Source organism: Podarcis cretensis, assembly GCF_951804945.1.
Source record: "Podarcis cretensis genome assembly, chromosome: 10".
NCBI lineage: Eukaryota > Metazoa > Chordata > Lepidosauria > Squamata > Lacertidae > Podarcis > Podarcis cretensis.
Window position 1 is genome coordinate 22,149,464 of NC_137179.1, and position 25,508 is coordinate 22,174,971.

Here is a 25,508-nt window from a genome sequence, read left to right on the forward strand (position 1 = left end):
AGATTCGCCTGACCCTGCATCGTTCTTCCCAGAATTGCAGATTTTGCTGTGAAGGGGGCTCAGAGAATAAGCCACAAACCATCTGCCTGTCCCGTTCAGCTTCTCTCACTGGCTCCCTTGGGCTGTGTGGCACTTCACTCACCTGTTCAGAATTCCCACACATCCCACAGGGCAGCCCTTGCTTTAACCGAGAGTTTGACACTTGTTTCTTTGTCAGCAAAGCCCCTACGGGAATTGCAGTCCATGCAATAGGTTTGTCTTGTCTTTTTTTTCTTCTTCAATGCCTCTGACAAGGGGAAGCTGTAGCCTGAATGCAAGTCAGCTATCAGTTCTGACGGCTAAAGTAAATCCTAGTCAGGGCTGCGTGGCTTGACTTGTACAAACTGCAGGATGAAAGACTTGCCCCATAGAGTTGTCTGCTGAGAAGTTTGAGGGCACTGATTTGGTGTGAAAGGCCACGCAGCAAAGTGGCTAAGGATCACAGACCTTTGGGACCTTCCTCTTGCTAATCTTACAAATTCAACTCCATTGCAATGTCTGTAAATATACCCAGGCCAACATTTTATTTATTTCATAAAATTTACATACCTCTTTATTTGATTTTATATTTTTGAAAAGGCAAAGTGGTTTACAAACAAGATAAAACAATTAAATTAACATTTTTTAAAAACAAAACAAAACACCAACAAGCCTGCTTTTAACAACAATTTAAAATACTTCTGAAAAACTGATGCAAAAACTTTGTGTGGCTGGAGGGCGAGAGAGAGAGAGAGAGAGAGAGTGAGAGACAGACTGACTTTTATGGTTAACTGCTAGTCATTCATCCAGCACAGGAACGAGGACTCTACAGGACAAACTGTACCTGCCTCATTCCGTAATATATGGCTGTGTTAACATTCTCCTTCATATTGATATTGGCAACTTTCAGTCTATCTCCACTTCAGTGCTTTCACAAACTTTGCTATTATGGTTTACATCTGAACAATGCCTTTGGGCTGACAAAAAGTGGGGGGGGGAGGGAGATGTTCGGTTTGTAACTTTTTCAGTAAAAAAAGGGGGGAAGAAACTACAATGCAATACTAGAAAAAAACAACCTCATGTTTAATATTTTATTGCTTTTTCCATATTAGAAGCAAAAGCGGGAGCGGGGGGGCAGGCCCTTTTCCCTGCCACCTCCAAAAAACAAGGGGGGGCAGGGGGGCGGGTTGGGGAGAAGCCTCAAAATGTTGGTGTTTCTGAGGAAAAGGATCATAAGAAAATTCTCCTCTTTGCCTGGCCTTTAAGGAGGATTTTAAAACCAAACCACACTGGGGTCCCTATGGTTTTCATTGTCTCAGAGATTGCCTTGAGTGTTGCTTTTTTCTTAAGTTCCCTGTAAGAGTAATATATCCAAACCAAAATAAGTCCTGAAAAGAAAGAAGAGCGCCCTGAAGTCTCAGCCACACTAATTAAAATGTGGCGTTCAAGCTTTGTTGTTAAGTGCCTGGTGCAACATGAGTTATAAATGCAGTCTAGAAACAATTAAAGTTTGCCTTACTGATTAAGATTCATATTCACTGCTCAGTCAACTAAAGTTTCAATGGTTTCATCTGCGGATTAAAGCTTGCAACTATAGGGGAAGGGGCACAGCTCAGCAGTGGGGCATCTGCTTTGCATGAAGAGCATCCCGGGTTCCATCCCTGGTACCTCCAAGTAGGAAAAAAGATTCCTGGAATCTGGAGAGTCGCTGTCATTCAGTGTAGACAATGATGAGCTAGATCAGTCAATGGTCTAACTTGGCATAAGGCACATTCCTGTTCACAGCCTCCAGTAGCAGATCCAATGAGTTTGTTTATTTACATTTCTAACCCACTTTTCTTCCATTATGCAACACAAGGCAGCATACCTGGGATTCTCTGACAGTTTCCCATTCTGGTGCTGACCAGACCTGCTCAGCTTCAGGAGAGCAGTGGCCTCATGCATTAATGCAGGGGTCAGCAAACTTTTTCAGCAGGGGGCCGGTCCACTGTCCCTCAGACCTTGTAGGGGGCCGGGCTATATTTTTTTTTGGGGGGGGGGATGAACAAATTCCTATGCCCCATAGGAATTCCCAGAGATATAATAACCCAGAGATGCATTTTAAATAAAAGGACACATTCTACTCATGTAAAAACACACTGATTCCTGGACCATCTGCAGACCGGATTTAGAAGGCGATTGGGCCGGATCCAGCCCCCGGGCTTAGTTTGCCTTCCCATGCGCTAATGCTTTCGAGAGACATCTCACTAGCTACTATTGGAAACAAAATGCTAGACCAGCTTTGGTCTGAAAATGGGTGTTCTTACATTCTTGGACTAACCAGCAATGCTCTGCTCCTGTCTGCCATACCCCCAACAGAGATCTGGGGAGCCATGAATCCCAAAAAAACCCCAACTATTCCATAAGCCAAGACAAAGCCTCAGCTTGCTGGGATTACCATTTAAGAACAAAGGAAGATGCCATTCCCTGAGTGGTCCTATTGGTCCACCTAGCTGAGGGTTCTTCACAGCCAGGGTTTCTGATAGAAGTCTCTCCCATCATACCTGGGGATGCTGGGGATTGACCTAGGACCCTCTGCATGCAAAGCAGATGTTTTGCCACTGAGCTATGACCAGTGCCAGATTTAGGGTGGTGTGAACGGTTCTGCTACGCAGGGTGCCGAGCTGCAGGGATGCAAAACTGAGACGATCCATAATTGAGAAGATCCATTGAGGGACACCAAATGTTGACCTCATGCAGGGAACCGCATCGTGAAAGATTACCAAAGTCTGCCCTGCTATGACCTTTCCCCAAGGAGAAGGGAATGCAATGAGCGATGGCAGAAATAAATCTTTTGTATTTCTTGATTGCACATCATCACTAAGCCTGAGAAAACACAACCCAGGGAGCACATCACGCTGCTTCAGGCTAGCATAGCGAGGAACCAGGGAGCATCATCCCCACAGGGTTTGACCTTGGAGTACAGAGGAGCAGCAAAATGCTTTGCCCATCCAAGTCTGCGGCTTTGCTGGAGGGGACAGCTGGGGAAACACGTAGGACTGCTACAACTAGCCCCCTTTTGCCAAGTGAAGCCATCACTGCGGCATTGGGGGCAAAGCCTAGGTAGAGCTAAGTTCCAAGGCGATTCCTCTCCTGGTGGATGACAGACAGTATTTACAAGCGTCGGAACTAAATGTTCTGACCCTGCTGCATCATAAAAGGCTCTCGCCTGTAACCATTCTTCTACCCTGTAATACATTTCTCAATCAGCTATTTCACTGTCATTAAACAGAAGCTTTTAATGTCCTTGGTATGATAGGTGAAGAGTGCTTGCGGCTTTGATTCTCCATTTCAAAGTAAGCTCATAAATGCTTTTATGGTTCTGGAGTGGTTAGGGATATTGATCAAACTATAGAGCTGGTCCCCTGTCACAGAGGCACAGGTGGTAAATGGAACATGAGAGGAATTTGTGCAAAGGAGGGAAACAGGGAAGGCAGAAAGGAAAGGGAGATGGTAGGGGCAGATACTGGAGATTAAAGCCAAGAAGATCCATAAGGAAGCACTTCATATGCTGCCTGACACTCAATTAATAGATAAAATGACAGAGTAATACGATAATGTAAAGAAAACCTATAAGCCCGGCTAATAAATCACTGCCCATTGACAAATAGCATGATACTGGTACCCAGGGCAACCTATTAAAATGTAATGTTTCCTCTGAAGCATGGGAATAAGAGGCAATGGAGTCAGGTTTTGGCAAGGATCAAATACAACATAATAAACATATCACTCAGCCGTGGCCAAACAGGAGGGAATAGCGTGTGCTCTCTTGACATTGTGAAATGACATTTCAAAGACTGGAAGGAAGAAGAACTTTCTCTACTCAGAAACTGGGTCACAGCTCATCAAGAGCTTCTCCTGTGCAAGACGCATTGAAATGAACACATTGCCACCTGTGCAGTATCAGTTATGATTTCCCATCTTATTAGCGGACCTTGGGTTCAGTCTTGCAACAGGAGGAAACCATACAGAAAGCCCCAGTGTTGGCTAAAGCAGGGAGAAGAGCCTGTGGTCCTCCAGGTGTTGCTGACTCCAACTACCATCATCTCTGACCATGCTGGCGGGGATGAGGATGAAGGAAGACAGGTTCTCCCACCCTTGTGTTAAAGGGTCCAAGACAGCAGGACGAAAACAAACATGGGAATCTTGGGAGTCTGCTGTTTGTTGGAACAGGCAGTCATGAGTTATTCAGGCGAATGAAGAATCTGAAGTATCTGAAGAAGTGTGCATGCACACGAAAGCTCATACCAAGAACTAACTTAGTTGGTCTCTAAGGTGCTACTGGAAGGAATTTTTTTATTTTGACTATGGCAGACCAACACAGCTACCTACCTGTAATCGGGCCAATGGGTGTGTCCTTGTTGTTCCATTCCCAAGAGCCAAACATCTATCTTTATTTGCCCAGTATTTCAGTGAGAATGAGCTCAGAGGCAACCTGTTTTTTAATTCTAACTGCATGGGCTGTAGCCAGTGCTGCCATTCCATTTGCACCAGAGATGTATGCATGCAGGGGAAAATTTACTGCTTTTCCCCTCTTGCCTGCAGCTCCCCATACACCCTCAAAATCTGCTCCAGAGAGGAGAGAATGAAGTCTCACTGCATGAGCAGAAAGCTCAGGTAAAGTCCTATGTCTTTTGCACCTGGTTCTGGTTTGTAGAGACACTGAGGATTTACTAAACAAACCAAATAGATCTTAGACACCTGAAGTATGCTCATCCCTGCCTTACTAGGCGTTGTGTGGATTAGTGGAAATCACTTCTGAATATCCTAGGTAGACAAATGCCAAATATTATGCTCACCCAACTTTTCCCACTCAGACCGAGGGCTAGCGGTGGTGAAGAATCTAGATCATTTCTCATCCAATTAACCTGAGCAAAATTCATATTTATCAAGCTGAGTTTGCAATAGGACAATTAGCCACAACACGCAAACAAATAAAATAGATTCTCACCTTGATCTTCTGAAGAAACCGGAGACCTGGAAGTAAACCAACAAAGACCCATCAGTCTTTTTTTGGTAAGATGAAAAGACAACAAATAAAATTCAGTGCACTTTCAGGGATTTCTGCGGCAGCACTTAGTAAAGCAGAGTTTGGCTGATGCTAAATACTTCTACAGGTTATTTTATGTTCAGCTCCTAACAATGCTGAAATTCAGATTCCACTTCATTCCGTCTTTGCATCAGAATGAGCCTCATGAAACATCCACCTAGTTCTGCGTCACTGTGATTTTGGAAAAAGGAGTACTTTATTATTATTATTTGAAAATATAAGGAGAAGAATGAAGGGTGCCTCGTAAACAGGTACAGCTGGAGGGATAAACTGCTGCCGTCTCTCTTCCCCTGGGTCTTCCCGCTGCCCCCCAATAATGAGCCTGGTTACTGCTCTCTAAGACCTCCCCTGAAATCTCTGCCTCCCCAAGGAACAAGCTATTGCCACCCATTATCTCAACCTCATGTGTGCAGTCAGTTTCTATCTTCAGCAGTCTCAAGTCAGAGAAAGAAAATAACAGGGGGGAAATTGCTTTGGTGGATCAGGTCAGAGGTGAATTGATAACCAAAGGTCCATCAAAATCTAGCAGTGGCTCCACTGATATTTCGTAGCCAAGCTGAATGCAGAGCGAACGTTCTGCGGCCAGATTTTCCAACACTTCACTTTTTTCTTCAAAGTAACTGCTGGTATGCATCACAGACATGATCAGGGAGAAGAATGGTAGCTCAGTGGAAAAGGCAGGGCAGCAGTAAGAGAAGTGTTGCTTAGGTGTATTGCTTGGAGCACTGGATTGGCTCCGACAGTGTGCCCCTGTAACAAAGCTACACTGCCTTTCCCCAGCTAAGCAGCATTGATTATGCTGTCAGGAGGGCAACTCTGCGGCACCTGCCCCATAATGCCAGTCATGCTCTGGGAGAACATGCTTTTCCTCCTAAAGGTCTCAGGGTCAGTCCTTGGAAAATCCAGTCTAAAAGCACCAGGAAGCAGGTCATGGGAAAGACCTCTATCTGAGGTAAAAAAGTAAAGGATCCCTGGATGGTTAAATCCAGTCCAAGGCAACTATGGGGTTGCGGCGCTCATCTCGTTTTCAGGCCAAGGGAGCCGGCGTTTGTCCGCAGACAGCTTTCCGGGTCATGTGGCCAGCATGACTAAACTGCTTCTGGAGCAACGGAACACCGTGACAGAAACCAGAGTGCATGGAAACACCGTTTACCTTCCCGCCACAGCGGTACCTATTTATCTACTTGCACTGGTGTGCTTTCGAACTGCTAGGTTGGCAGGAGCTGGGACAGAGCAACGAGAGCTCACCACCATCGTGCAGATTCGAACTGCCGAACTTCTGATCGGCAAGCCCAAGAGGCTCAGTGGTTTAGACCACAGCGCCACCTGAGTCAGGTCTACCTGAGACCTGTGGTCATCAAGGTGTTGCTGGGCTACAGCTCCAATCAGCCCAACAACACTGGGAGGTGTACAGATTCCTTACCCTGTTTTCTCAGTTTAATTCCCCTCCCATGAAGCTACTATTAGCTACCGTTTTCTGTGGGGAGGAATAGGTACCAAGTCAGCTGGAGACTTGTTTTTGTTAAAGGCCCACCTCTACCGTTCCTTTAACTGTGTTCTCTGGGAGAAGCAGGCAATGGGGGAAGCATGTTACACAAGTGCTTATGAGAACAACTTTTCCACCAGCCCTCTACAGTTTAGTGCCCCTTGTAGCCATTCAACAGCAGAAGGGACAGCTATCCAACGGCAATTGCAATTACCGGGATCCAGAACAGAACAGCATACAATAATCCATTTTGCAGCCATAACTGAGCATTTACTTTAGCATCCTTTTTGTCTCGCTAGCATTTCTATCACAGCAAGACAGGTAGAGGTAATTAGCTCTGCATCTGAAAAGACCAAAAGATGATGAGGAGGGGGGAAATCACCATGGCAAGTGCTGCTAAGAAAATTATAAAGTTTATACTCCTGCTATTATGGTATGCACCTGTTGGGACCAGGCCAAGGATAAGGCATAAGATGGATGTAAAACTACAGGGTAGGGAGGGGGAGAGAGAAGGTATTGACAGCTGGATCTCCAGGTGGGGGTCACTAAAATGTGAGTCTTGAGTTGGAAAATGGAAAAACTCAAACCTAAAATGGGGCAAGCGGTAAAATGGGGAATATGCAAGAGAAATGATTATGAGGAGATATGGAAATTGTTTGTAGAATTTGTACTGTTGAAATGGAAAGGGGTCAAATGATCGCAAGAGGTGTTGAAATTTTGGCAGGTTGGATAGTTGCAATGGAGTGGTCTCGGGGTGGGATGCATATTTTTATTCTTATTTCATTTATTATTATTACTTTGTCAAAAAAAAATTTTTTTAAAAAAAATGGAGCAAGCAGGAGTCAGTAGAAAATGGTAGAAGGCTTGGCTCCTTTTCTTTGTTAACCCAGACCAGTCCAAAGACATTACTACCAGCTTCTTTCTAGGCTTGGTTTGCCATATTTTGAAGAGAGAAAAAAGAGGACACAGTCTGCTGGAGGCTTGTCGCTTGAGGAAGGCGGCAGTGCAGGCATGCCTTTGTATGGGAAGGAAGGGATTTGCAACCTTGTGAGCTCAGTCTATGGGATTTGAGGTTTCATGGAAATTCAACCAGCCTCCTCCAGGCACAGTCTACAGAAATTCTGGCAACCGGGTGTATTATTCATAAAGACAAAAGCCTCCAGAAAAACGTCAAGCCGATGTAAAGCAGCTATTTTTACCAATAACCCTGCAACTGAAACCCTCTGCCACCCACTACATCTGAAAGAAAAGCCTTTAAGAATCTAAAAGGCTGAACAACAATACTTTTATAGCACTGCCATGGAGTTTTATGGCCTTTCTCTTCTTTGCCACTCGAATAATTCATTTTACACATACCCACTAACTCCTTCTGATAAGCACTTTCTGCCAAGAAAAAAAGAGGGGGCTGAATGTTGTTTCTCTTTTAAAAACAAAACACCTCTCTCTCTCTCTCTGGTTCCAATGAACTCACTAGTTGTTCCTCTGCAATGGATAGAACATGAAAGCTATTTTTTAAAGGTCCATTAAAGTGGTTTGAGAGAGATTTCATATCTAATGGTATGCAGTTTACCCCCATTTTGTTTTCACATGCACATGTTCACTTAAAGATGTATTTTAGGGTTTTGAAACAATAAAATCTCCCCCCCTCCCAAAGAAAGCAGCAGTCCTTCTTTCAAACCACCTTCAGATGTTCAAAAACAAATAGCAGCAGAGCATCTGTCTCCAGCATAGGACAGGCGAATCTGTCAATTCTGGTTTCCCTAGTTCTTTTCCAATCTAAGTCCAGTTCTTCAGGATGCATTCTTTTTATTATTATTTTTTTAAAAAAGGCCTCCTCTGGCTCTGACAGTCCTGAGTCTTCCTAAACGGCCTCCGCCCAGTATACCTGAAGGAGCGTCTCCACCCCCATTGTTCAACCCAGACACTGAGGTCCAGCACCGAGGGCCTTCTGTTGGTTCCCTCCCTGTGAGAAGTGAGGTTACAGGGAACCAGGCAGAGGGCCTTCTCGGTAGTGGCACCCGCCCTGTGGAACGCCTTCCCATCAGATGTCAAGGAAATCAACAACTATCTGACTTTTAGAAGACATCTGAAGGCAGCCCTTCAGATTAGGGAAGTTTTTAATGTTTGATGTTTTGTAGTGTTTTTATTATGGAGCCACCCAGAGTCACTGGGGAAACCCAGCCAGATGGGTGGCGTATAAATATTATTATTATTCCTCTTCGCAGAGCCCTGACCCTTGCCTTGTGGGTGGCACAGAACCACACAAATTGCTGACCCCTTCCTCTAGATATTCCTCAGGCTCCCTTGGCCCCTCTACACATCCCTCAGAGTCCTGCTGGTCCCTGATGCCTGCATAGTTCCCTCTCTCAAATCCATTTTATTTTATTCCCCAGAGTCGGCCACAACTGGACCTAATGGTCAGGGGTCCCTTTACTATATGTATAGTACCTTTAAAGGCCCATATCCCAAACGGTGCTATATTTCTGCAGTATACTTCTATAGCTATGGGATGCATCCAACTAAATTAAACTCATTGCAGATCTAATGAAAAATAAATGGACATGGCTAACTTAGGCTTGCTCATTCCAATGGGTTTACTCTGAGTAGAACTCGGTTGGCTGCATTTGCACTTGCATTTCCACACATATATACATATTGCTGCAGGTTCCTGTCAACGTGATGATTACTTTAGGAAAGCAACAATATTGTATGTGTGTATTGCATATATAAGCGTGCGTAAAATATTGCACAAGAATAATTAGCAGAACCAAGGGATGGGGATGGGGAATCTTGCTTCTCGTCAAATTTAAGGAGTAAGATGGGAATTAGAAAGAGATCTCTGTGGATCTATGAGTTTGAGAATCTCATTAAATTCCCATTCCTAGTCTCCATCTACACATTCAACCATTCTTGTTAATAGTCTGGTGCATTTTTTAAAATCTCAGCATTGGGTTCAGCCTCCCGATCTGTGCTTTTCCCTGGCAGGCAGGCAGGGTTAGACTCATTGGCCCTGTCTCATTTGTCACATTCCTGGTGGCCTAACTCTGCCACCTTCCAGTGGATTGAGGGTGAACTTCTTTAGTGGGCAGATTTCCATGGTAGGGCAGGGTCCCTGCACAATTTAGAATCCTGATTACGTAACATCCAAAATCTTTAAAAGGATGGGTAGCAGTTCTGGTGGTACCTCCGCCCCTCTGCAGCTCGGGTTATATCCACCATTGGTTCAAGATTATTATTATTATTGCCACTTCTGTCTGCTGCAAAGTTTCAGCCAAGTTCAGGAAGTGATTATACAAGCTGCTATCCTCAATGTTCTACTGCCACCTAGAGGGTTTCTCTTTTTTTAATGTATTTTTATTAAAGATTTTCTTGGTTTACAAAAGTATGTGCAATCTCTCTCTCTCTCTCTCTCTCTCTCTCTCTCTCTCTCTCTCTCTCCCTTTCTCCTCCAAATAACATTTTTTACAGATCAGTTTCATTTGTTGAGACATTAGGAAGAAAAGGGGGGAAGAGGTGGAGGGGGGAAAGGTGAGTGGAGGTGGGGTTGGGTGGCAATGTTTCTATTTTACTTAATATATGTGGGGTTTTGTGTCAGCGTCACTTGCGCAGGTTCTCTGCTATTCACTTGTGTTCCTTTGGTGGTGAGAGAGGTTGGGGTTGGCCTAGGGTGTGGTTGTTTGTTTGTGACTGGCTGTGGTGATCTTTGTTTTCATGTGTGAGTTGGGTGGGTGGGTATTTTGGATCAGGTTAGCCATACTGATTTGTATGCTGTTGGTGGATTTTTGTCATTGTCTTCTTCTATTTGTCCCCATGTCAGTTTCAGTTTATTGGTTAATTTTTCTAGTAAGGCTGTTTCCCATACTAGTTGGTACCATTGCTCTGTGCTTACTCCTGACAGGTCTCTCCAGTGTCTGGTTATGGTGTTTCTGGCTGCTGAAAGTAGGTGGGTTATGAGTTCTTTGTGGTATAAATGGGCATTGTTGTCTTGGAAGATGTTTAGTAGTGCCAATTCTGGGGTGTGGTGGGAGTGCCCCAAAATCCAACTATTCTGGACAACAGCCATATGAGAAATATGTAAAATAACTAAGCAAGTATTAGAGGGTTTCTCTTGAAACTTAACTAACCAACAGGAAAGGGGACTCGGTGATTGAAAAAGGAATCCAAGGCTGAGAAGTGAAAGAGTTAAGTGCGAACAAGTAGGTCATGCAGCAAAATAGGAGCGTGGAGAGCTCCTATTAAATATACTCCATTTCAGTCCCACTATCCCACACCCCCAGTTTTCTGTCCCAGCAGTCAGTCAGGATTCTGTTTTGTACTTCAAGCAAGTCTGCTTGTTTTTTCCTGTTCTGGAAGGTAGAACTTGAACCAATGGCTTCAAGTTACAAGAAAGGAGTTTCCAACTAAACATACAGAAAAACTTTCTGACAGTAAGAACTGTTTGACAGTGGAACAGACTCCCTCAGGAGGTTGTGGACTCTCCTTCCTTGGAGGTTTTTAAGCAGAAGTTGGATGCTTTAGCTGAGATTCTTGCATTGCAGAGGGTTGAGTAATAATTAATAATAATAATAATAATTTTTATTTATACCCCGCCCTCCCTGGCCAGAGCCGGGCTCAGGGTGGCTAACACTAGTGAAACTACAGTAAAAACATAATGGGGGGGGGAACCAATTTAAAATACAAGTTAAAATGCCATTTAAAATGCTGCCTCATTTTAAAAGTAGCCCATAGATCAAAACCATAAGGGAGGGAAACATAAGGGTCAGACTGAGTCCAAACCAAAGGCCAGGCAGAACAGCTCTGTCTTGCAGGCCCTGCGGAAAGATGTCAAGTCCCACAGGGCCCTTGTCTCTTGTGACAGAGCGTTCCACCAAGTCGGGGCCAGTACTGAAAAGGCCCTAGCCCTAGTTGAGACCAATCTAACCACCTTGCGACCTAAGACCTCCAAAATGTTGTCATTTGTGGACTTTAAGGACCTCTGCAGGGCATACCAGGAGAGGCAGTCCCATAGGTACGTGGGTCCTAGAAGACCTTTGCGAGTCCCTTCCAACTTTTAGATTGTATGATCCAGATACTCAAGTATGGTCGTTGTTTCTTGATTTTGATGATTTATTTTTTGTAACCTGCTTTGAGGTTTTTAAAAATGAAATAAAATTTATGAAAAAATGAAATAAAATTTATGAACTAAATAAACAAAAAAAAAAATACTTACTTCAGCCTCCCTCAACACTGGGTCCCCATATGTTGGACCCCCAACTCCCATCATCCCCGGTTAGCAATACCAATGGTCAGGAATGATGGGAGTTGTAGTCCAGCAACATCTGGAGACCCAAGGATGAGGAAAACCAGTTGACACTGACTGACAGCAGTTTTTTGGAGTTTCAGATGGGGCAAATAGTTCTAGTCCGAAATGGAGATGTGGGTGGTGGTGGTTTGAATCTGGGATCTTCTGCATGCAAAGTAGATGCTATGCCCATCTCTGAGGTATCCTAGACCCAAGCCATTTGTTTCTTTCAAAGCCAGAACTTTGAATTTTACCCCATATCAGAGTTGTGAGAAGAACTCCACAGAGATCAGATTCCCACGGGTCTTTTCCCCTCTTCATTATTCAGACAGAAACTCATTGCACAAATGTTTATGACCCTGAAATTTGTTTGCTCTTTTCCTTTATTTCTCTTTGACCATTTCACTTGAACAGAATAATAAACAGAAAAGGGGAAAGAAAGAAAGAAAGAAAGAAAGAAAGAAAGAAAGAAAGAAAGAAAGAAAGAAAGAAAAAGATATCGTGAGTGAAGTCTGCGAAGGCTTTTGAAGAAACCACCTATTCTTATCTGGTCAAGGCAACTACCCAGACCTAGATGGAGGGGAGAAAATAATTCACATTATGGTGAGGAATGGGAAAGGCATCATATGTCTATCTTCTCTGCCAACATCGAGTTTGTATCCTAAAATGTATTCCAACATTTTTTAAAGTCTTATACTTCACTGTCAAAATATTTTTTTGTTCGCCTTTGCTTTAGTCGCTGACAATATTCAAAGAGCATTTGGAATCTAAATTGCAGCAAAACATTTTTGCACCAGGACCAGTGATGTTCTTAGCCAATCTGCTTGAAATCAGTCCCAAAGAAAGGTTAGGAGCTTAGTTGTTCATTTCAGAGATGGAAGGAGGGAAGGGGGAAAGGAAAGGAATGGAGGTGGCGCTAGTCAACAGCAAGCTTGTTTGGAAGATGCCAATTTGTAAGCTCCTGGCATGTGGGTGCATTTTGTGTGTCACTACCTGCCAGAGCAATTTGTCAGCAGGGCAAATTTCCTCCACGATGCGTCAGGTGCAGAGATGCTACAAAAACATAATTAAGAGTCTCTGCTTCCAAGATTCGAAGGAGGGGGAAAGAGCAATCTTGCTTCAACTTCAGGGAATTTGAATTATATAAAAAACATTATTCACTGAGAATAGGAATGGGAGTGGATGGCAGCAATTCAACACTTTATAGTATACTCTTTTTTCACCACCACATCTGGACAGCACCCGAAAATGTTCCTGTTCTCACCAGAAGCAGCTGTGTGCCATCTACCCCTGACCTCAAACACCAGGAGGGCAAGAGGGCCAAATGCAAGGAAAATGTCATTCGCCTTGGTTTAATTTATGCAGACAGAATTTTGGTTTGGTGTTTCTGCCCAAGGACGATGGCAGAAAATGACAAGCAGCCCAACATCAGTTGAAATAAGGCAAACTCAGTTTGGCTGGAGGGGTCCTTCCCAGATGCCGGGCATATGGCTGCATCCCGATCCCATTCACACAGCCAAACTGGCATGTTTCGAATTTAGATCGCAAGGAGCACACATGTGGCAAAGCTGCCATTGCTGTTGCTCAACAAGTCTCTTGCTAGCATATTAACTTGTTCACTTTCAGTATTTATACCCAGCCTGCTAACCAAAGTTCTTGTGATAGTTTGGAATATATTTAAAATACAATAAAACAGGCACACATTACTTGGGTATACAGTACTTAAGTTTTCCCTCATTCATCTGATGTTCCAATGACCACTCTTACAGACCCTCCAAGTGTCCCTATTTCCAGAGATATCCCTGATTTAGAGAAGCTGTCCCTGTTTCTGATTTAATCCCAGAATGTCCCGCTTTTCCCTAAGAAGTCCCTATTTTCATTGGAGAAATGTTGGGAAAGTATGGAGTTATCCGACCCCTGAGCCATTTGAAGGCAATTCTGTTTAGGGAAGTTTTTCGGCGCGTTTAATGTTTTATTATGTTATTATATATGTTTGGAGCTGCCCAGAGTGCTGGGGAAACCCAATAAATTGTGTGGCATATAAATAGTAAAATTATCATTATGGAATGGGATGTACCCATTTTCATCAGAAAAATGTTGGAGGGTATGCTCTTACTTACTAATTATTGACACTTATAACCCACAAAAACAACACTGTGAGATAGGTTAGGCTGTGAGTTAGTGACTCAAGATCACCCAGTGGAGACTTGAACTCTGGTCCAACCCTCTAACTACTACACTGCCTCCTGTCTTCTCAATGGCAGCCAACTTTGGCAGTCATATGTTAAGTCCTTCATAGGCCAGGACTTCCTGCCCAGGCTACTGCTGACACCTTTCAGAGCCACTGTCCCTGGTGGCAGATGCAGGAGATGCTGAGAGAACTAAGGTGTGAGAATCCTGCCCCAGTCCTCACATAGTTCAATCCTCATTTACCACAGTTCTACATCACTATCAAGAGGAGAAGAAAGGATGCTTAAATCAGGATTGAGGAGCCAAGAGTCTTGCATACCTTCTATTTTTAAAAATCAAGTCAATTTCAGCAATCAGTTTGGACCAAAAAAAATGTATAAATTGTACACCAAATATAACTTAGAAAAACTCCCATGTGTCTCAAGATCAAGACATGCATCATGTAAATGTGGCCATCACAAAAGTGAATTGCAAGTCTAGCTCTTGGGGCAACAAAGTCTGACCGCATAGGTGAGAGGGAACATTTTTTTCTTGTATATGTGAATAAACCACCAGTCCGTTCTAAAATTTGCCAAATAAAGCAATACATTTAAAAGGTGCTGAAGAGGTAATCTGGTGCTGTGGTCAGATTCTAGACAGTCAGACTAGGGTCAGAGTTCAAATCCCCATGATCTTCTCAACCTAGCCAACTTCAAAGGGGTGTTCTGCAGATTTATTTTATTTATAAGCTACTTAAACAGTTTGCATGCTGCCGAAATGCAATCATCTCTACATGGTGTACAAGAAGCACAATGCAGAGAGGTGAATGCGGATGCCAATCTGAGCTCCCCAAAGGAAAGGTGGGGTGGAAATGAAATTGCGCTAAAGGTTACAAATAAAAAAATGTGCAGAAGTTGTGATGCAAGACAAACAGAAGGAAAGAGAGTGTTGTGCAATTGCCTTCATTCTATGTGCTTCCTTCTTCTACCTCCATGTTATAATTCTGAAACAGGAGGGCAAGAATGTACATGGGCCAAAAAAGGGGTGAAAATGCAAGTAAATTTGGGACTCTAGATTAATGTACCATCTTAAGAACCATCACTAGCTGTTCTTCACAGGGTGCACTCCGGTCTTTCTTGTCCGTTACAAAAACTGTCATGGATGAGCCTACAATTACAGTGGTACCTCGGGTTAAGTACTTAATTCGTTCTGGAGGTCTGTTCTTAACCTGAAACTGTTCTTAACCTGAAGCACCACTTTAGCTAATGGGGCCTCCTGCTACTGCTGCGCCGCCAGAGCATGATTTCCATTCTCATCCTGAAGCAAAGTTCTTAACCCGAGGTAATATTTCTAGGTTAGCGTAGTCTGTGACCTGAAGCGTATGTAACCTAAAGCGTATGTAACCTGAGGTACCACTGTATTCAAGTTGCTCTGGAATGCTGCTCAGGGTCAGGGAATGGATTCTCTTTCTCTCCCCCCCCCCCTCTTTTTGTCTTCCCTTCAGAGAAGCTTCATTTATGGCCAGCTAGAATTTGAAAGTGTTGCTGTTTAGATTTATAGCTCAGGCATTCCAGAGGCCCCCACCCAGGGTCTTGGAGTTGTGATCTGCTCTGCCCACGTCATCCAATAAAGGTCAGGACAGCCTGGTGAGTGTTTCGAAAATAAATTTCCAAGGTACACAGAGAGCACCATAAAGACCTGACATGGCCAATTCAAGCAGACCTAAAATGCTTCTTGTGACGAGTGTGTGTGTGTGTGTGTGTGTGTGCATGCGTGCACGCACGCATGCATGCATATACTTATGTACGGTGGTACTCTTAGTTTTCAAACAGAGTGCATTCCCGGAAGTCCGTTTGACTTCCAAACCATTCAGAAACCAAGGTGTGGCTTCCAATTGGCTGCAGGAACTTCCTGCAGCCAATCGGAAGCAACGCCGGACGTTCAGTGTCTGAGGCAAAGTTCACAACCCGGAAGACCTACTTCTGGGTTTGCGGCATTCGAGTTCCAAGATGTTCATGAACTAAGCTGTTCGAAAACCAAGGTACAACTGCATGTGTATATGCATTCTCCCAAAGGTGTCCCACAAGGCAGCAGATAGAGGTTATTCCTAAGGGTTTGTTCCCAAAGCCTTTATCCCAATTGAGCATAGCCGCAAAGCAGTGGAGGTTTAACACCAAAGTTTTCCTTCTCCTGGGTGGGATACCTTCCCAAATTGATGAGCCCCATCTGTCCCTCATTTCCCTCTGCAGAATGTACAGAAACAGCCTTCCTGACCATTGAACCTATTATTGGTCTCATCCGCAAAGTCCCTAACTCACTGAGGTTTAAGACCCATCAGCTACCCTTGCCTGGTTTAACCACCCAGTCAAACTGTTTCCTGGGACGTGGCCACTGTCACATGCGAGATCTGAGTGAGATCTGAGTGTGGGGTGGGGACCAAAGGGGGACATGTCCCCTACCAGAGGTACTGCCCCTCCCCTAACATGCCATACATACACCAATGGTCTGACTCAATATATAAAGCAGCTGGGGGGCCACTAGGTGGCGCATCGGAAGATGGCTGACAATAACATCTCTCCGACCCACACGAGGTAATTTGGAGGCTATGATGGGGGTAATTAGCCTCCTTAACCCCCCCCCCCAGGATTATGGGGGGGACGGCCCTTGCCTGCTGTGCCCTATACCACCCCCGAATTTGTGGGGGTGGGGGCACTAGGCACAAAGCCCTCCTGTGGGATTTTCGGCACTCCTCAACGCCGTCCCCGATTCGCGCCGCTGGTTGCAATGATCTTTAAAAGAAACAATTCGGACGTGATTAATTGCACATACATCAAGGAAAATGGGGAGTAAATACTGCTGACAGAAGAGATCTCTGATAACAAGACAATAATAAAATATGAGAAGAACGTGAAGATACGGTATGATAAATGACTGAGGGGGGAGGGGGGGGAAACCTGCCTCTACCTTTTTATGTGATTTAACAAGAATCCCCTCCCCTAATGAGTCAGAAATTAAGGACTTAAGCTGTGGATTTAAGGCTGTGTGGAGATAAACTTTCGATCCAAAGCAATGTTTCAAGATGAAGCTGGAAAGCTAAGAGTTTTGGAGTGTCACACTTAGAAAAAAATACCATCGCCATTTTGTGAGGCATTGTGGGAGCTCTTGGGTCTGGGAGGAGAAAGAGAGAAATAGAGCTGTTTACATATCGTGAATCAACTCCTCGGTGGGACTTAAGAGCGACAAATGCCAAAATTTACGATGGAAAAAGTGATGTTATCTACAAAGGAGATATATGGAAACCATCTGGACTTAGTGGAGGAACGGGAAATCCACACAGGATTATTATACTTGCTATCGGCTTAAGGAGACTAACAGAAGAGATCGTAAAGGAAAAAGAGAAATTATACAAACAAGATATGATGTGGCAACACCAAGATAAGACTGGATAGAATTATGAACTTTGTTTGGACTGATTGGGACTGATTTGGACATTAACGCAGTAACAAGAAGATGATTTGAATTCCCCTTTGGATCTTGAAGTATGGGTTCCCCCAACAAAATTTAAAAATTTGGCTTTGTAATTCGGAATTTATATGATGTGATTTAATTTGATGTGATTGGCCAGTTAATAAAAATTATTTTTTAAAAAAAACAATATATAAAGCAGCTTTGTACATTCTCTTCTTCCTCGTTCAAATGTTGTAACATTCCCTTGACTTTGCAGTTCAGATATGCCCTGGCTTAGTTTGAATCAAGGGTGCACAACGTAGATTTAAAAAATAAAAAAGATGAAAAAGTATGAGGCAGATTGAGAGAAGGCAGAGAATGCAGAGCACATCAGAACAGGGTATCGAAAACGCGTTGTAAAAGAGCAGGTAAAATTGCCTTTGGTGGTGGTAGCAATGCAGCATCAAGCAGAGAAATGCAGAGGGCTCTTACTGCAGCATGTGCATCTTGCTGGCCTCCTTTTGTTTCTCGGGTACCTCGTAGTGAGGGGACATCTTCCCCAGGCCGCTGTCGCTCAGCATGCGTTTTCGAACAGCAGGATTCCACCGATCTGATATTCTGAGAAAAAGATTTCCAAATGGAAAACACCATTATTCTCAGATGGGAGTTTTTGTTTTATTTTTTGGTGGGGTGGGGTGGGGAGCGGGGGGGGTGGGGTAGTGCTGCTTGGTTCACCTTTTCGAATGTGAACCTACTTAATTAGCACTTCAGGAACCCACACGCTAACTGAAACACAGCTAAATCCGTGCTTCTCCAAATGTTGAAGTTCTCTGCTCATGCCAGAAACAATGTATTACGGGGGGGGGGGGAGGTGTACAGTCATACCTCATATTGTGTTTGCTTCAGGTTGAGCATTTTCAGGTTGCGTCCCGCGGCGACCCGGAAGTACCGGAAAGGGTTACCTCTGGGTTTCGTCGCTCGCACATGCGCAGACGCTCAAAATGACACCACACGCATGCGCAGAAGCAGCAAATTGCAACCCACGCACGCACAGACGCAGGTTGCATTCTGCTCAGGTTGCGAACGGGGCTCCAGATCGGATCCCATTCGCAACCAGAGGTACCAATGTATTAGTGCACACAAATCAGTAAACTGAATGCAAAAATACATAAATTAGGGATTTTTTCTAACAGGTGAAGTTGCAAGCCAACCTTGGTATATTGGGGAAAATTTAGTACATGCTGACATTTTAAGGCACTGCTTTTAAGTTTGCTTTGCTTTGTTTTACAATCAAGCAGCAATTGCAAACTGCAGCAGACATGGGGCAAACAGAAGACGGGATAAATGAGAGACTGAGAAAATTTCACTCCCACCTCTAAAGTGGGTGCATATTTTTCCCCACCCTTTCCCTGCTCCAGAAGACAGCTCAGGAGTTTGTTGCTTCCAAGGGAGAGGATGAGGGGATCACATGCTGAGACAGCAAAGTGAGGGTTTAATAAGCCAATTCTTCCTCTTTACTGGTTTGCAAGCTTCCTCTTTTCCTGTGTGCAATGTGGGCATTAGCAAATCATCCGTTGAAGGAACGGTATTTTATTTTGGGTGTGGGTGTGTGGGTGTCTGGGTGTGCGTGTGTGCGTGCAGCCTGATTGGCCTAGGAACCCGCCTGCCTTTTGCCTGTTTCACATTGTTCAGTTCATTCAGCATTCCTGCAGTGGTGTGGATGGTGCCTGTTGCAGCATGAAGCATGGACAGGGAAGGAAAGAATGGATGAAGAGATAATGAGGGAAATGAGGCGTTATTGGGTAGAGGACACCCTTCGGAGATCTGCCAGTACTTTGTGTTTGGGGTGACATGGAGGCATCCTCAAGGCCTGGCATGCGCACCTTAGATGATTGCTCAGCACCCTGGCAAGGAGGGTGTTTGTTTACTGCTCCATATCCTTTGCTGGAGAGCTCCAGTCTGAGGCTGGAACACGTGCCCAGGAAGGCTTGAGAGATGCTTCCCTACCAGAATGAGTTAAACCCTCACCTGCCTGTACTTCTTGAATTTAGTTGAAGCTGGGTTAATTGGGTTGCAGTTGGTTTGCCGCTTCTCCAACTTGTTCTATTTCGAATAAATATAACTCTAATCCCAGTACTGTCTCTGAGGCTCCTTTGCAGGTGTGGGGGCAAACTGAAACTGACTGATTCATCCATATTACTATTCCCAGAAGAGGATCATTCCATGCCTTGCTTCTCTGCAGAGTTGATTATTCACAACTCTTCTCATACTCTTGCATGTTTCCTTAACCATTATTTTCACCTGCCAATCTTATAAGGTTGCAAGAGGGCTCTTTTGCTGAACTCCTGATCCTCGTGCCATCTGGATTGCCACTCACGGACTATTTCAGACACAACACTGATGAAATGCAATTAAGATTTGTTGTGAAAATCTAAAAGGCATTTCTTACAATGCACAACAATCTTCAGTTTAAAATAGATAAGACAGATGTTTCATTGTACCTTCTTCTTTTTTTCTGAACTATGACCATTTTCGGTGAAGAAACCTCTAAGCAAAATAAACAAATAAATTCCCAGGATGCCTTTACGAAAGTAGCGCCAATCAAACAGCTTCTAAATTCTTTGAAGCGGTTTGCATAAAATTGCACAAAGCTAATGTTCCTTTATTTAGTTTAAGTCAGAGGAGCAAAAATTCAGATACCCAGAAGTCACTGGCAGTTAAGACCATCAGGACCAATGACTGGTATCTGGGTAACCTGAAGCAAGCAGGATGCCTAAGTCCCATGTAGGCTGAGTCCTTGCATCTCTCAAAGGAGCAAACATTAGTCACACATCTCTGGTTTGAAATTTAGCCTGTATGAATACTTTCTCCCTTTTTGTGCTCTTCACAACGGTGAATGCATGAAACTGTCCTCTGGAGCAGCTCCCATTATACAAAGGAAAGATACGGTATGTAGAGAGACTTCCAGATCCCACTTCAGGCTGGGGGGGAAAAGAAGAAATTTACCCAGAGGCCTGCTCCACTACCAGATCAGGCATTCCTGGAGGTGTCCCTGCAGGCTGCGTTGCCACCATTTCTGGGTCCAGAATAAAAATCTCGTCCTGCGAAATTTCAGTCACGAAGTGCAAATGTTCCTGCAGCAACAGCATGAGAGTGAATGGTTAATCCATAGTTTGTGCACAATGAACTAAATGGAACTCAATTTCTAGACATAAAGAAAGTGTTCGCCATGATTAGCAGGTCATGGCCACTGCGTGGAAAGGAACTGAAAATCCTTCCCATACAAAAGCTTTCCTTGTAGACAGAAAATACAGGAAAAAACTTATTCATGCAACGCATAATTAAACGACGGCACTTGCTCCCACAGGAGACAGTGATGGCCACCAATACTTTAAAACAGGATTAGACAAATTAATGGAGGAAAAGTCCAATTGCTCAGCTATGTTGGCTGCACTCTGCCATCATGATCAGGGGCAGTAAGGCTTTTGGATGCAAGTTGCTGGACAGTGCAGGAAGGAGAGAGTGCTCTTGTGGTTGGGTGTTATATAAAGGTTTCCCACAGGCATCTGATTGGATACTGTGAAAACAGGATGTTGGACCTGATGGGTCATTTGCCTGATACCTCAGGCTCTTCTTATGTCCTTTGATAACCAAGCATGTGTGTCCAAACATCACACAAAGAAGTCCATTAAGGGGACGGCACCAGAAATGTCTTTTATTTCCCAACACACCATATAATGCAAAAACAAACAACAAAACCCACTCCTGGATCTTGTGCATGGTGAATGGCGGGCCTTAAGGAAGAGTCAATATGCACAGAGATTTCAACTGACCACCACAAGCTGGGTTCTTTTATTGAAAGACTTGAACCAATGGCTTCAAGTTACAAGAAAGGAGATTCCAACGAAGCATCAGGGGGAAAAACTTTCTGACAGTAAGAGCTGTTTGACAGTGGAATAGTCTCCCTCGGGAGGTTGTGGCCTCTCCTTCCTTGGAGGTTTTTAAGCAGAGGTTGGATGGTCACCTGTCATAAATGCTTTAGCTGAGATTCCTGAATGACTATTGGGGTCCCTCCCAACTCTCCACAGTTCTATGATTCCATGACTCTTGCATACAGTGGAGAGTGGGTTGGAACTGGGCCATTGGTACATAGTGTTAGACTCACTGGGTGGCTACAAGTCACCATCTCAGAGGGGGCAGCTGCCCATTGGGACTGGCTGGGCAGAAAGTAGGGAGACCAAAATCAGGTGAAGCCAGCACTAATTTCAGGCAGAGCCAACTAATTCTAGTTTTGTCTCCATCCTACTCCCTGGATGTTCACACTGTGACTAAGGAGGAGGAAGATGATTGGCAGTGCTACTGCAAGGATTGCATGTAAGTAAGAAGACAGGCTGGTTGAGTCTGGCTGAGCAGAGGCTGAGGTTAGTGGGGCAGTGCCCCATTTGCTCCTCCTCCCAGTTTCAATTCCCACCTATAAAATGAGGCAGGCAACCATAAAATATTGTTATGGGGATGAAAAAAAGGCTAAAGCATTGCCTGCTAAGGCTATGCACACTGATTGGGGAATAGGTTCTGTTGAATTCAATGGGATTTATTCCCAAGTATACACACATCACGGACATGGGTGGCACTGTGGTCTAAACCACTGAGCCTCTTGGGCTTGCCGATTGGAAGGTCGGCAGTTCAAACCCCCACAACAGTGTGAGCTCTTGTTGCTCAGTCCCAGCTCCTGCCAACCTAGCAGTTTGAAAACACACCTGTCAGGGAACTGCCATTGGAGAGGGAGGGCTCCAGAGGGATTCCGGAGAGCGTACCGGGAGGGAGAGAAGCAGCCCATCTTCTGGGGAAGGAAATCAGCGTAACACTAGTGGAGAAGGGGGGCAGATGGGGGAAACGGCGAGGTGGCTCCATGACTCCTCGCCAGAGACCAGCGGGGAGAGCACGGGTCCTCCGCTGCCCACACCCTCCCTGTGTAGAAGGCTTCCGCGCAGGGAGAGTAGGCGGAGACTAGGCGTCAAAGAGCTTCTTTGCTGGAAGAAGTTCAAGAAACGCCCACTGACAGATTCTGCCAGCGATTGAGACAGACACGGGTGAGTGGCTGTCCGGACAGAAAGGGTTCACCCAGGCAACTCAGCCAAGCGTGGCGCCGATTTACACACGAGCAACCCCTAGAACCATTACAACACCAAAAGGTGCAAGTAGATAAATAGGTATTGTGCCAGCGGGAAGGTAAACAGCATTTCAGTGCGCTGTTCTGGTTTCGCCACATGACCCAGAAAAACTGTCTGTGGACAAACGTAGGTTCACTCAGTCAGTAAAGCTAGATGAGCACCACAACCACAGTCTTTCACGACGGGACTTAATGGTCAAGGGTCCCTTTACCTTTACCTTTATACACACATCACATTGAGCTCCACACATTCTATAGGACTGCAGCAAAAATATATACAGTAGATGGGATGCTGGAATGGATGGACCATTGGTCTGATGCAACAGGGCTCTGCTTATAGTCCCAGAAAGCATCAAGCACACCTTTAGTTAGTTTGTTGCAGCTGCACAGCCAATAAATGTTGTTTTGTTTTTTAAAAAAGGAAATCTAAACAGAATTACTACTACTGTTTGCGAAACTTCCAGCAAGTGCTCAGCACGCACACAGAGTGCTACATTTCTGACAAATGTCGGTACCATTAGTTTGATGTGCTTTTAAAGCATGGAGATGTATTTTGTACTGGCTTGTAACATTATCATAATTTCCAGAGTTATCTTATCTCCCATGCAGTGGATTAGGATTTCAGGCAGACTGTAAACAGCAAAAGGAGATAAACGCGGAGATTTACTTTTTAAAATGCAGCTGTCCCGAGCACAGAAAGATAAGCAAGAAAGGAGACGAAAGTTGTGCTATTAGACATCAAACTGGGTTTGAGCCAGGAAGACAGAGCAGATCCTTTTTGCCTCTAAATGTTCTTTTGACTTTGGCTGTCTTCTGCCAGTGCACACAGGGTGTTTTATTTAATTCATTCTCTACTGAATGCAAGAGTCTCCAATATTTTTGAATGTGAGGTTCCAACATTTAAACAACGGGCTCAAGTTTTCTCTGAAATTTGGAGTCCTGAGTTGCAAAAAAAATTGTGACCTGATTTGCATGCAGCACATCCTAGAATTTTAATTCAGTGTTGCTTAGAATCATAGAATTGTAGAGTTGGAAGAGACCCCACGGTTTATCTAGTCCAACCCCTGAAGTGAAGGAATCACAGCTAAAGTGTCCCTGACAGATGGACATCCAACCTCTGTTTAAAAACTTCCAGAGTAGGAGAGTCCATCTCCTTCTGAGGTCATGGAACATCACAGATCAGTCGTATCCTATAGATGGACACTTGATCATCTGCCCCAATTCTGCAACTGATAAACAATTAGATATAACAAGATGTTGCTATTTGGTTATTGTCCTGTTATCTGGAGTATAATGGTAAATCCAATCCTGTACCTTCTGACATAATCTTTTAAAGCAGTTACTTTGCCAACCTAGTGCCTTCCAGATGTTTCAGACTCCAGATGTTTTTGACTGGGCTGGCTGGGAATAGTGGGGGTACAAAATACAATCAGAGCACTACGCTGTCAAGGATTGCTTTAAGGGGAATGAAAGGAAGAAACGGTGCTGTGGTGTACCTGAGATCTGTCGATGCGGTAAAAGCGATCGGCCGAAGTTGCTGGAAATAAGAAGGAAATAACTACATTAAAGAAAAGGTCTGGAGGAAAAATGTTCTTAAAGCTTGCTATTTCTTCTTCTTCTAAAAGTTCAGCAAAAATCTCAGCAGTAAAAACTCTTACATACCAAAACAACAACAACCCACCACCCAACAATTCTATTTTGATGCTTCAACCATGCTATTCATTTATTTTATTTATTAAATTTATGCAACACCCTTCATCCGAAGGTGTACAGTATAAAGTGTTTGCAAAGTACATGTGCATGTAAAGCTCACTGAGATCCTGGGGTATTTGTTCTTGCAGAATTTGTCTGTTATATGATCATACAGCCTATAATAAGCATGAATAGGATTACCCTGTAACATGTGACCATGTGTTGTTTGTGCGTGTGATTTAATACATTTGATGGACAGCTGGTATATTAGCAATCACGTGTAGAATGGACCTGCATTTCAGTTACGCATTTTATTTTGAAACTTTGTAAGACCAGCATGGGAAATAGATAAGTAGACAAATAAGGCAAGAAAATAGCAATGCAGTACTCTTGTTTGATAATAACATATTTCCAAAATGGCAGGATTTCCCCGGGGGCTCTCCCTTGTCTCTTCTGGGGTAGGGGGGAGAAATGTATTACCAAGTGACATCTCAGATAGCAGGTGCTACAGGACACCAGCCGTACTCTCCATAATTAACATTACACACATCATCAACAACAACTGTTCGTCTTGATGGTGGATGATAATGGAATACACACATGTATTGATTTAACAGACAATAGATTCAAGATTCATTTTAAGGGCAGCTAGAAAAGCTTCAATTATCAGAGCTGCTCTAGGGGAATATGGAGCAGGATCTACCACTATTGCTGTATGCATGTATGTATGTATGTATGTATTCATACAGACATACATATATACATACATACCCCGCCCATCTGGCTGGGTTTCCCCAGCTAATCTGGGTGGCTCCCAACAGAATAATAATAAATGATAAAAATAAAAATAAAAATTGATAAAACATCAAACATTAAAAACTTCCCTAAACAGGGCTACCTTCAGACGTCTTCTAAAAGTCAGATAGTTGTTTATTTCCTTGACGGGAGGGCGTTCCACAGGGTGGGTGCCACTACCGAGAAGGCCCTTTGCCTGGTTCCCTGTAACTTCACTTCTTGCAGTGAGGGAACCACCCGAAGGCCCTCAGCAGTGGATCTCAGTGTCTGGGCTGAACGGAATGGGAGACAAGAGGCAGGGGGCACTGGATTTTGGCGCCACACAGGGTGCCACTGAAATTTGAGACACCAAGGTCCGCCA

General features: G+C 44.1%; 1 protein-coding gene across 8 annotated transcripts in view; it reads right to left on the reverse strand.

Moving 5' to 3' along the window:
• The window catches only part of DGKI (diacylglycerol kinase iota), a 251,072-nt gene that overhangs the window by 22,906 nt on the left and 202,658 nt on the right, over positions 1–25,508 (reverse strand). For 6 of the 8 annotated variants that reach the window (XM_079992291.1, XM_079992288.1, XM_079992293.1 and 3 more), the window contains 4 exons: positions 24,157–24,197; positions 20,497–20,624; positions 17,983–18,108; positions 5,009–5,034 (listed from right to left, as the gene is read on the reverse strand). In XM_079992291.1, coding sequence (XP_079848417.1) covers positions 5,009–5,034; positions 17,983–18,108; positions 20,497–20,624; positions 24,157–24,197 — 321 coding nt within the window. The remainder of the gene's footprint in view (positions 1–5,008; positions 5,035–17,982; positions 18,109–20,496; positions 20,625–24,156; positions 24,198–25,508) is intronic. The other 2 variants (XM_079992294.1, XM_079992292.1) reach the window with 1 other exon arrangement.